The sequence below is a fragment of the Notamacropus eugenii genome, chromosome 6 (genome assembly GCF_028372415.1).
Source record: "Notamacropus eugenii isolate mMacEug1 chromosome 6, mMacEug1.pri_v2, whole genome shotgun sequence".
NCBI classification, from domain to species: domain Eukaryota; kingdom Metazoa; phylum Chordata; class Mammalia; order Diprotodontia; family Macropodidae; genus Notamacropus; species Notamacropus eugenii.
Window position 1 is genome coordinate 281,925,883 of NC_092877.1, and position 13,566 is coordinate 281,939,448.

A 13,566-nucleotide genomic window follows, 5' to 3' on the forward strand; every position below is an offset into this window, starting at 1 on the left:
AACTTTAAATGATGAAACAACATTCAAGTAGAAATATTCTGAAAGCATTTGGATGTGTGAGATGGACGATTTGGGACTAAAGAGGTGAACTGCTCTCTAAATTGAGTAAGCATTATTTACTTTAGAATAAAAAAAAAACTATAGGTTCCTGTCAAATCCCCTTAATATATTTAAAATTTGGTTCAATTTACACAATTTTTATTTTTGCACAACTGATAAGGTATACTGTTATTTTGTGGAACAAAAAGGTAAGATATGTGTCTTAACTTACTTTTAAAAAGAAAAGAATATCAATAATGACTACTGATTTCTTATTTAGTAAGAAATAAACTATTACAATAAATAATAAATTTGTATTGCTTACCTAAAATTAATTTGAAGTATTTTTTCTGATGGAATTTCTTATAATAAGAGAAAAGGAGCATTGGTAAGTTGAAGGAACCAACTGGTTGAACTACATTTTGGTATATAGTGTGAAAAATCTAGTTACAGTTCAAAAGATTTGTCTCATCACAATAATGCCATTTATGAAACTAGATGCCAATCTTAGTTTCAAAATAATGTCAGCTAGAACCAGGCAGTTCTTCTAGCCCATTTCTTGTTCTAATAGTCTTCACAGATCATCAACTAGAGGAAAAGGAAAATTTAGTTTTGGCTGCAAATTTGTGAATTAAACCATGTATTTTAGCTTCATTAATTATAAAGTCAATACATTACATTGAGGTTGCTGACTGCCTAAATGTACACTGTTGAATTTTGAGGCCACAACTTCTAAGTATTTTTTGAACACTCTATAGGTTCAGAATTTTTTAATAACTCCTCTTTCCCCTTTTAGACAGTTTTGCATCAAGGTCATGGTTTTAAATAAAGTTCAATACTATAGCTCCTTGAGACATCTGGTATGCTATTATTCTGACTGGTCCGTTTTTTGGCTTATGTTTTTTCATAATGAAATGAGAATGAAAGAAATGGTGTTTCCCTGTAAAAACATTCTCACAAGATCTTCAGTAGTTCAATTTGGGGATAATTAATTTTTTTGTTCCACACTCTAAACTCGTGCTTAATTTCGTTGTCCTTAGTGTATTTGTAGGTAATCAAATATCTATTGTTATATAGCACTTTAAAAACATTATATCCCAATATGCCATTGTCTTATTTTTAATTGATTAGGTCAGATTTTTTAAAAAAAATCAGTAAGTTTAAAACAAATGTTCAGTTTCCCAAATGCCTTTAAAATAAGAAACAACAAAAAAAGGGATCAACAGACTGAAAATATTTACCTTTTTTGACATTTGGCATTAGAATCCCATATCAAAATGGATTAGCAATTCACTTTGTCTCAAAAAATTTTCCATTTGTTCACAGTGGTTCTCAATACTGTATGACTGTCATATTCATATTAAATTGGTTTTCTAAAACTTAATCTACTTTTGCTTTTTTTGTCAGAAATGTGTGAAAGAAGTAAAGTTGCCTGTTATAAACATCAAGAAATAGATACTTGTCTGTTTTCTTTAAAAGCTATTTAAGCCATGATAGGACTTGTGTATTTCTAGAGAAGGAGGGATTTAATACATGCATTTGACTCCTTAATGTGATGAGATTTTTTTCTCTTTTAAAATTAGATATTAAGACAAATAGTTATTGTATCCAAGGTATTTAAAGTTGTTAATTCTTTACCTAGCCTTAAGTTTCTCCTGAAATGACACAGTACATGAAATGAGGCAAATCAATTAAATTAAAAATTGCATTTTTATTTATATATGTTAAAGAATTTTTAAAGAACAGGAAATGGCTGTATCATGTAGTTTTCAATTATACATCTAATTATCTATAGGTACTTCATAAATTTTGAATGTTTCCTTTGTGAATATTCACAATAAAATGTATTATGGCACTGTAGAAATTATCAGTATGAATTCTAACATATGTCTTGAGGAGTTAAACCTTCAGCAGTTATTGTTGGAGAGTTTTATGTTAAATGGAAGTCTAGTGTTTAGTGTTCAAGCAACATGTTTTCTCTGGTATTTTTGACAAGATATTCATGTTATAATGTTTCAATACAGTCTTTCAGAGGTATTTCTCATACTTATCTGATGTTTCAAACATTAACTTATTGAAAGCCAGTTCCATGGCCTGCCTCTTCCACCAATTATTCTAACCCACACTAATCATCCCATTCATTAAAAAAGAATCTATTTCCATAACACTTCATTTGTCTTTTCTTACCTTGTGTTCTGTTTTAGCTTTATGTAGCTTACCTAGATTGTCATCTCCTTCGGAATTGGTACTTTGTCTTAGTTATCTCCCACAGCATCAACTATATAGTTAATACTAAGCAGTACTTTGATTCAAAGAACAATTCATCAGATACTGAGATTTGTTAATGGTGCCTGAAGCATTCTAGCCCAGCACTACTCTTCTTCCCTGTCCTCACTCCCATGCCTCTATACCTCCCACCCCCCCTTCTACTCCAACCTCAAGACTTAAAGAAAATGGTTTTGAACAAGATGTATATAGAACTTACCACAGACAAAGCTAGTTGTGTTGGATGATTGGATCATATTAGCCCTACAGTTCTTGCTGTTTGCAGGCACAATTCTATTGAGGTTGAGGACATGCAAAAGTAGTCTTATTTATTAATTTAACTTCACAAGCATGTTTCTTAGATGCTTAAGATGTCAAATCTGAAACTGTTCTTTTATTATAACAGAACATGACTTTAAATCTAGTAGCTGAAAAATCAAAATAGATTAACTGAAATTAAATCAGGTCAGCAGATCTCCAAATGGGGAAGGAGTTCTACCTTATGAAATAAGACTTCTTTTCCCCCAAGTCTAAACTTTTTTCTTGTTTCATCAGGAAGCTGCCATTTCGTGACTTTTTTTTTTTTTTTTACAGTCTCTATCTCTTACATTGTCCATATAGGTGACCCTTGCTACGACTATATTCATGACTGGTGAGAATATACCTCAGTCTTTTGATCAGAGCTGTGAAATATTATTTCTTTTATTTATACTCAACTCAGTAACTCTTTGATTAAAGACATCTACGTTGTACTTTATATACATATACTTTGTAACCATGAACTTTTTAACTTTCACATGTAAAATATGTTTTGTACAGCAGATGAGCGATAAATAACCACTATGCTTTAACATAGCATAAGATGGACTTATAATTAAATCCATATGATGTAATGATCTTTCAAGTAAGGCAGTTCTTAAGATTTTTTTCTTCTGTTTTCAAATCTGTTATTTTATTAAATTAATTTTTTTAATAAAAAATCTATTTTCTCTCTCCAAATAAGATTTTATTTTTTTTAAAAAAGGAAATCAGAATCCTTGTAACAAAGTAAAAAAATTATTGTTCATTTGTTTGTCTAGCTATCCCTACACCTCAGGTCTATCACCTGTCTCTCAGGAGATATACAGCATATGCTTCTTCATTGGTCTTCTGGAATTCTGGTTATTCATTGCATTGATCAGTTTTTAAATCCAAATTTTTGTCTTTACAATATTGTTTTTGTTTAAATTTCCATTTCTGCTTGCTTCATTCTGTATCAGTTCATACAACTCTTCCCAGTGTTCTCTGCAATCATCCCTTTCATAATTTCTTATAACATTTCTCATGCCATTGTCTTTATATCTTAATTTGTTCAACCATTCTCTAGTTGAGGGACTGTCTCCTTAGTTTTCAGTTATTAGCCACCATTAAAAAAAAAAGTGACCCTCAGTATTTTGTTATGATTGATCTCTTTTCATATTTCTTTGCGGTATAAGCCTAGTAGTAGTATTGTTGGTCTGCAATTTAATAACTGTGCATATTTCTAAATTGATTTCCAGAATGGCTGAACCAATTAATAGTTCTACCAACAGCACATTAATGTTCTTATTTTTGTTTTTGTTTCCCTTTTTGTTAACATTCGGATTTAATGAGTGTATTTTTGCAGGATTGTCTCTCTTCCTAATTTATCTTTTTGAATGATTTGATTTGGAACATTGTTTCATGTGGATAATGATAGTTTAGATTTCTTCCTTAGAGAATTGCCTATTCACGTCTTTTGACAATTTATGAATTGGGGATTGCCTCTTACTGTTACAAATTTGAATCGGTTCTCTGTACATGGTGTCCTAAAGGTCTTCCTGCAGTTTTAAGCTTTAATTGCCTTAATATGCTTAAAATTGCTAATTTGCTTATAATATCTTTCTTTACATCTAAGAAATGTATCCATTTGGAACTTATCATAGTATATGGTGTAAGATTCTGGTCTTATCCCTAGCTTCTTACAGATTATTTTTGTGTTTTTGCATTAATTTTTGTTAAATAATGAGTCCTTACCTCAACAGCTGACATCTTTGGGTTTATCAAGCACTTTATCAGTATGGTTCTTTTCTTCTCCTTGTTGTGTATTTTTTTTTTTTTTGGAATTTTTTGCTGATTTAAATAACTTCAGAGTTATGTTCATGGTAAAGTAAATCTACTTTGATCTTTTAAAATAATTATTTCTTGTAAAATAATGTTTCTTTGATTTATTCAGTTTTCTATTGATGCTCTCTAATTTTTAAGTAGTACCAAATCATTTTGATTATTGCATTCAATGACTCATCCACTTGACTTGCTTCTACCTGAGTATGTTGGGAATAATTTGGAGCTCAATATTTTTCTTGGCTTGTTTCTAGAGAAGTTACTTGGGAAATGAACTATTTTCCTTCATATTCTTCCTTTCAAGAACGGGGAGATAGAAAAGGATCAGCCTTCATAAGCTACATAATATTCCATATGTTTTCATTTAAATAACAAAACGCATTAAATTTTGAGACTCTGTTTCTAGTCCCACATTTCTTCCCTTAATTCCTCCTCAAATCCATTGGCAGTCAGAATATGTAGCTTTCTTGCCTTGGTGTCCCAACTAGCAAATTATTTTTTGTTATTCCAATAATTTAAGCTCCTTTATCTTCATTTTCTTCATCTTTAAAGTAGAGATGATAAAGTTTTCTTTCAGTGTTATCGCAGTCAAATGAGATATGACCTAAAATTGACCTGCAAAGTTAAAAGTATAGGTTATTTTTTGCATAAAGTTTACATATATTTATAAAGAAAAAGGGAAAGAAATTTGGACTTTTAAAATTCTCATCTCAAAACTGTTGAATCAGTTTAGATTTCATCAAACCAGAATTTATGTAAATAATTTTAAAATTACACTGACAATCATTTTACTGTCTTTTGAAAGTGGTTAATAATAGAGATGATAGGTTAATGTTGTAAGGGCAGTAAATTATTGAAAAAGAGATGTGTTTATTAGACCACTAATTTTCTATATCCCTACTACCTTAACTGTAGCATACAGTTTTGTGATCTCTGCAAAAGAACAATTCCAAAAAATTTCAAGAATGCATGAAAACATGGAAAAACTGTACCAGAGCATAATGGACTACTACGCTATTGACATGAAGAAGGTGTCTGTGGAGGAAGTTTTTACTGATTTAAATAACTTCAGAGTTATGTTCATGGTAAAGTAAATCTACTTTGATCTTTTAAAATAATGATTTCTTTCTTGTAACATCTTAATACTTCTTTGATTTATTCAGTTGCTTCATCCGTAGTTTTGTATTCTGTCTAGCGGTAAGAACTTAGTTTTTTAATTTCTAGATTCTAAATCTGTGTACAATGTATATCTATTATATCCTTGTACTTTTGTCTCCCATGTTAAACTGTTATCAGAAGTTTTGATTGAAAATAAGTTGAAACCTGAAATTCTTTATACATGTTCATAAAGGACTCCTCCTGACTGATTACAGAGCACTTTTGTAACAAAATTTCATCTATGAGTTTATTTCTTTATACTCAAGATAAGTTTGTATTTTTGAGGTATATTTTACTAAACTAAGTATAGCTCTTATGAATCCTCCTCCCTATTTTTTTCTTAATGCTTTTTACAACAAGCTACCTGGGATTCACCTTGAAATAGATTTTAAATGCCTAGGGTTTCCTTTGGCTTTTTAGAGAGGGAGGTCTCTCTTTGATGTAGAATACTTTCATTTAAGGATTACAAAAGATCTTCTGAAAAGCGTTAGCTGATAAGATGCAAAACCAACATATTAAAATGAGAGTATTTTTGACTCCTTAGGGATGCAGGTAAAAGTGTTCCACAACTAAAAGAAAGTTTTATTATTTTTAATAATGAATTATCTTTTTCTTTTAAGGAATGTTTGGGAGAAGGAAGAAGACTTTAGTTGGAAAATAAACTGCACGTTACAAATTTAGTGGAATCTGTATAGAGATAGCTTTATCTTGTGGTGAATATTTTGACTCAGGCTACTTGACACTCAAGTTTATATGGATTGCAGTTGAAGAGACTCTTATCTGACCCTTGAAATAATAACATATCTAAACTAGCAAATGAATAAAACTACTGAAAAACAAAGACAAGTTGCCCTCAAGACACCAATTTTGCAGGATATCTTTCTCTGCAACTTCGAAGTAACTGTCTAAATTGATGTTAGAGTTTTGTTGCCAGATACATCACTTGAAGGAAATGACCCAATAGATGGGAATTGCAAACTTGGTGTATTGTGGAGAAACTGTTGACTTTATGAAAAATGTTTTTTGACATGTTCTTGTTATATTGAAATTGTTTTCACAGAGAATTGTAGAAAATTACAGAAAATCTCATATTCATGCTTGGCCTTCTTAAAATTTACTGAAAACTAGCAATTTAATTTAGAATGTTAGAATCATGACTAAATGATTTGTACATTTAGCATTTATGTTTGTACTTGGAATCTTAAGACATATTTTTAGATGAATAAACAGGCCCAGAGAAGTTAATCAACAAGTATTTATTAAGCTCCTACTATGTGCTACACATTATGCTAAGTGCTAGGGATGTTGATATAGTAAATGAAACATTCAACTTATATTCTAACAGGAGAGACAACAAGAGTGTATGTAATATTGAGATAGATACGTGTATGTATACATTCACACATGTATATGCACGTGTATGTGTCTATAAATATATAGAGATGTATTCAATAAATATAAAATAATATATAAAAAGTAATTTCATATAATACTTAAGAGAAAGGATACTAACAGTTAAAGAGATCTGGAAAAGTTTCACATAGAATGCAGTGTTTGTACTGCATCTTGAAAGCAGGGGGATTCTTTGAAGCAGAAGTTAGGAATGTGTACATTGCTGGTTTGGATAATGGCCAGTGAGGTATAGAGATGAGAGATGCACTGCTCTGATTGATGAATAGAAAGTAGTTCACCCTTTTGACTAGATGGAACAGTAGAAGGCTGGGAGTAATATACTCTAAGGCTGGAAAGATAAGTTGAGGCAAAGTTCTAAATAGTTTTGAAACCTAGTAGTTTACACTTGATATTAGAGGCAGTAAGAGCTATTGGAGTTGATTAAGTAGTGGTGAGACATGGTTAGACCTGGACATAAGGAAAATAATTTTTTTTAAATTAATTGATTTATTTTTGGTTTTCAACATTCATTTCCACAAGATTTTGAGTTCCAAATTTTCTCTCCCTACCTCCACCCCAAAATACCATGCATTCTGATTACCCCTTTCCCCACTCTTCCTTTCCTGCTATTATACCACTCCCTTCCCTTATCCCCATCTTCTCTTTTTTTCTTATAGGGCAAGATAGACTTCTATAACCCATTACCTGTATTTCTGATTTCCCAGTTGCATGCAAAAACAATTTTCAACATTTGTTCCTAAAACTTTGAGTTCCAACTTCTTTCCCTTCCTCCCTCCCCAACCATCCCCTCTGGGAAGGCAAGCCATTCAGTATAGGCTATGCATGTGTAGTTATGCAAAAGACTTTCATAATAGTCATGTTGTGAAAGACTAATTATATTTCCCTCCATTCTATCCTGCCCCCCATTTATTCTATTCTCTCTTTTGACCTTATCCCTCCCCAAAAGTGTTTACTTCTAATTACTCCCTCATCCCATTTGCCCTCCCTTCTATCATCCCCCCCAAACCCCACTTATTCCCTTCTCCCCTCCTTTCCCTCAGTGTAAGATAGATTTTCATACCAAATTGAGTGTGCATGTTATTTCCTTCTTAAGCCAAATGTGATAAGAGTAAGCTTCACTTTTTTCCCCTCTCACCTCCCTGCTTTTCCCCTCCATTGAAAAAGCTTTTTCTTGCCTCTTTCATGAGAGATAATTTGCCTCATTCCACTTCTTCCTTTCTTCTCCCAATATATTCCTCTCTCACCTCTTAATTTTATTTTTCTAGATATCATCCCTGTCTATTCAACTCACCCTGTGCCTTCTCTCTCTCTCTCTCTCTCTCTCTCTCTCTCTCCATATATATATATATATATATATGTATACACACATACATATATATATACATATATACACATACATACATGTATATATATATATGTATACACACATACATATATATATACATATATACACATACATACATGTATATATATGTATATATGTATAAAATCCCTCCAACTACCCAAATACTGAGAAAAGTTTCAAGAGTTACAAATGTTATCTTTCCATATAGGAATGTAAACAGTTCAACTTTAGTAAGGCCCTTACAATTTCTCTTTCCTGTTTACCTTTCCATGCTTCTTTTGATTCTTGTGTTTGAAAGTCTGCTCTGGTCTTTTCATCAAGAATGCTTGAAAGTTCTGTATTTCATTGAATGAGCATTTTTTCCCTTGAAATATTATATTCAGTTTTTCTGAATAGGTGATTCTTGGTTTTAATTCTAGTTCCTTTGACTTTTGGAATATCATATTCCAAGCCCTTTGATCCCTTAATGTAGAAGCTGCTAGATCTTATGTTATCCTGATTGTATTTGTACAATACTCGAATTGTTTCTTTCTGGCTGCTTACAGTATTTTCTCCTTTTCCTGTGAATTCTGGAATTTGGCTACAACATTCTTAGGAGTTTTTCTTTTCAGATCTCTTTCAGGAGGTGATTGGTGGATTCTTTCAATATTTATTTTACCCTCTGGTTCTAGAATATCAGGACAGTTTTCCTTGATAATTTTATGAAAAATGATATCTAGGCCCTTTTTTTGATCATGGCTTTCATGTAGTCCCATAATTTTTAAATTGTCTCTCCTGGATCTGTTTTTCAGGTCAGTTGTTTTTCCAATGAGGTATTTCACAGTATCTTCTATTTTTTCATTCTTTTGGTTTTGTTTTGTAATTTCTTGGTTTCTCATAAAGTCATTAGCTTCCAACTGCTCCATTCTAATTTTGAAAGAACTATTTTCTTCAGTGAGCTTTTGAACCTCTTTTTCCATTTGGCTAATTCTGCTTTTTAAAGCATTCTTCTCCTCATTGGCTTTTTGGACCTCTTTCGCCATTTGGGTTAGTCTATTTTTCAAGGTGTTATTTTCTCCAGAATTTTTTTGGATCTCCTTTAGCAAGCTGTTGACTTGCTTTTCATGGTTTTCTTGCATTGCTTTCATTTCTCTTCCCAATGTTTCCTCTACCTCTTTTACTTGATTTTCAAAATCCATTTTGAGCTCTTCCATGGCTTGAGACCATTGCATATTTTTTTTGGAGGTTTTGAACATAGAGGCCTTAACTGTTATGTCTTCCTCTGATGGTATGCTTTATTCTTCCTCATCCAAAAGGATGGAAGGAAATACCTGTTCATGAAGAAAGTTGCCTTCTATATATAGTCTTATTTTTTTCCCTTTTTTGGGCATTTTCCGAGCCAGTTACCTTTTGAGTCCTTTGCCAAGTAGAGGGTATACTCTGGGGACCTGTAAGTTTTCAGTTCCTCCAAAGTGGCACATCATACATACGTATACATACATGTGTATACATATATATATATACACACATATATGTATATATATGTATATATGTATGTATGTATATTGACCCTCCCTACCCATAAACAGTTAATTTTTCTTCAGTTATTTAAATCTGATTTCATTTGTATAAATTTTTAAAATAATTTTGTTTATATAGTTCCTGGGTTTATTTTGGGGAAAAAAATAAATCTGTATTTAAAAGAAATAGCAAGTGATACACAGTAGGTGTGTACAAGTGTAACAGTAAGCACCCCAACATGGCAGGGCTGGGGGGTGGGGGAGGGCTGCTATCACAGGTTCTTAGATCTGCATTCATAAATGGAAAGGCAGCTTTTGAGGGGTTAACAATCAGTTTAATGAAGCACATGTATCATTCAGTTAGTTGGGGGGGGTGAAGGTCAACACTCTGACCTTCAGAGAAAATACAGAGAAATCAAAGATCAATAGACATGACTCCCTCTGTCTGACCATAATCAATACATGGATTGCAGTTCAACAGGCAGGTCCAGTTGTCTGACCAAGGTTACCAGATAGGGAAGCACTAACATCTGGGTTTTCCAAGCAAGGGGGAGAGAGAGGAGAGTTCTTAGCGGCTTCCCAGATTCATCCTCTGGCCAAACAAACACTTTCAGTCAGTAAGCCCCAAAGTAAAACCTTACCCTGAGAGTATTCATACACTTTCAGAGCCAAAGGGCATGACCCTCTGACCGAGTGCCTCTGTAGAAAAAAAGAAATGGTATTTCGAACCCTCCTACAAAACCACTCCCCTAATCAAGCTTCCATCGGTGGGCAGGCCCATCTATGTTGTGCAGATCTTTAATCACATTGTTATTCAGTCAGAGTCATTTTTAGTAAAACAGAAACAGCAAAATATTCTAGTTTGCTTGACCTTACAGCAAGCATATTTTTTTTTTATCTTATGGCATTGGTATCTCATAAGTTAAGAATAAAATAAAATTTTTAATAGTGAACAAAGATTGGAGGTTAAAGGGAGTGATTTGAAGGCAGTCTTTGGGAGAAGGTAAAGAAAGGAATCAAGCTTACCACTAACTATAGGTGTTACTTTGCCATGGAGATAGTTCACCTTTTCATCAAAATTTGGACTATAAGAGAGGAGAGGTAATGACTAGAAGTTTTGAGATGTGTAGCAGAGGTGTCAAACACCTGTCCCATATACCCCTGAGTCTGGCTGGAAAAGGTGTAGGAAGCACACTCCCCAAGCCCTGCCTTGAAGGAATTCAGAAATTCTAGAGGACCTTGAAAAGGGAGACCTTTCAAGGAAGGTGTATAGTCTGCACTAAAGGCATAGATATAGGAAATAGAGTGTCGCATACTGGGGACCACAAATAGGCATTTTTTCTGGGATACTGAGTAATATAAAATACATGTGAAAAAAAGTGATTAGATTCAAATTGTGGAGATTTTTAAATGCTAAACAGTGGAGTCAAGCCTGTGCTTTAAGGACTATCAGTTTAGCAGTTATATGTAAGACTGGTTGGAGAATGGGAAGATTAGCCTCAGAAAGCTCAATCAAAAGGCTATTGCAATAGTCTAGAGGAGATGATAAGGCCCTGAATTAGGGAAATAACTCTATTGATAGAGAGGGGAGAGGTGTTTGAAAGGTAGAAGCATCAAGACTTGGCAACTGGCAAAATGAAAGAGTGTTGTATACAAAACACAAAGACTTGGGTTAGAGTCTTAGCTCCAATAATTACACAGCTAATGCCTGATATGTCGTTTGTTTGAAAATATACTGGAACTTGGAATTTGTGTTAATTTATATTGGGCATGGAATAAGGATAACTTAAAGATCTAGAACTTTTATTTGCTCTAGAATAATCCCAAACAGTTCTTCAGTCCAAGAGAGAAGACAAAGGGATTTTCTTTGAAAGAAGATTGCTTCAAATTTTAATATTTTAATGAGTGTGCTAGCATATTTTGCTCCTATACTCCAGTTTTAGTAAAATTTGCTATAAAGTATATACATTTTAGAGCAAAAGGAGATTAGTCTTTCAGACTGTATAACATTCTTAGCATAAGATTATATTCAATGTTCCTATGGATTATAGAGATCAGATAATAAGCATTTTTTAACCTCCTACTTTGTCAGTCAATCAATGGTATTAAGCACCCATTATATGCTGCCATTATGCTAAGTTCTGGGGATACTGGCAAAAGATAATCTCTGCCCTCAAAGAGTTCACAACATTGTAGAAGAGTCAATAGGCAAGCAAATATGTACAAACAAGCTATGTATGGGATAAACCAGAAGTAATTAAAAGCAGGAAGGCATTAGAATTGGATGATTAAGAGAGGCTTTTTGTAGAAGGTGGGATTTTTTATTTGTTTATTTATTTTAAATTGAGACTTGAAGGAAGCTTGGAAACCAGAAAGTAGAGGTAAAGAAGAATATTCCAGGATTGTGGGACAGCCTTAGAAAATAATTGGAGCCAGGAAATAGTGTTTATGGAATTGACTGGAGTCAGTATGGAGGCCACTGGCAAGGTATAAGAAGAGTGGAAAGAACAATGGAAATGTAGCAATTAGGGTATATGTGTGTGTGTGTTGTGTGTGTTGTGTGTGTGTATAGGGGGAAGCTGAAGGTAGAACGAGATTATGTAGTGTTTTAAATGTCAGACGATTTTGTATATGATCCTGGGGACAATAGGAAACGGCTGGAGTTTATTGAATAGGAGGGCGACATGGTCAGACCTATGCATTAGGAACATCACTTTGGCAACTGAATCAAGGACAGATTGGAGTGGGGAGAGGCATGTAGCAGGCAGACCCACCCACAGGCTGTTGCAATGATCCAGATGTGAGCTGATGATGGTCTATGCCAGACCAGTAGCGGTTTCTTTCAGAGGAGAAAAAGGGTCATATGGAGCATATGTTGTAGAGGTAAAAATTGACTGGCCTTGACAGCACTGGATATAGGAGGTGAGAGATAGTGAGAAATCAAGGATTGTTGACCTGAAAACTTTGTTAAGAAAAGGCAACATGGCTAAATGCATACATTTTATGATTTAATTAATTAATTGATCAATTCCCTATAAAGAAAACAGTTACATAGCGCTATGGAGTCAGAGGTGACTCTGACTACCTAGTACAGAAATCATCTGTCTTAAGTACTGTTGGGGTTGGAAGCTCAATTCCGTGTGGACAGTCTCGGGCGGGTAAAGGTGGGAACTTCTAAATCTTAGAGCTCTCACGAGACCCCCCCAGGAAACGGCTGGGAATCGAGGTGAACCGAGCTATCTCGTGTATTTCCGCCTCTTCCCGTGAGAAACGTGATGGGAGAGAGCTCTCCCCGCCCTCGAGATTGTCCCGGATCTGGGCACACTATTGTTATCTAACAGCACGGTATTTAGATGCAAACTATGCGACTGGAGAGTTAAGTAGGATCAGGGAAGCCTGAAAGCTCTCTTAGCACGTGAGGAGCCAAAGAGGACACAAGGCTCCGCTTTTCCTCTTCTCCTTCTCTCCCCTCCTCCTCTCTCCCCGCTTGTACTTCTACTTCCAATCTCTTATTGTAAGATCTTTGCCTCCTTGGGAGATTTTTCTCTTTCCCTCCTAAGGAAGAATCCCCTGCACTTGTAACCGAGACCCTGAAATAAAGCTCAACCCTTGTTCGACTCTGGAATGTCCTTTCTCTCATATGCGCACCCGGCGTGGCCAGCCGAAGACCTCGGGAGGTGAGGTAAGAAGACTCGGGTAGCCCTCAGGCCTCTAGGCCTGGCAAAG

General features: G+C 34.2%; 1 protein-coding gene across 1 annotated transcript in view; it reads left to right on the forward strand.

Annotated features, from left to right (window-relative positions):
* The window catches only part of DIAPH3 (diaphanous related formin 3), a 464,308-nt gene that overhangs the window by 289,189 nt on the left and 161,553 nt on the right, over positions 1-13,566 (forward strand). Inside the window, exon 24 of the mRNA XM_072617071.1 lies at positions 5,346-5,510. Within this exon, the coding sequence (XP_072473172.1) occupies positions 5,346-5,510 (165 nt within the window). The remainder of the gene's footprint in view (positions 1-5,345; positions 5,511-13,566) is intronic.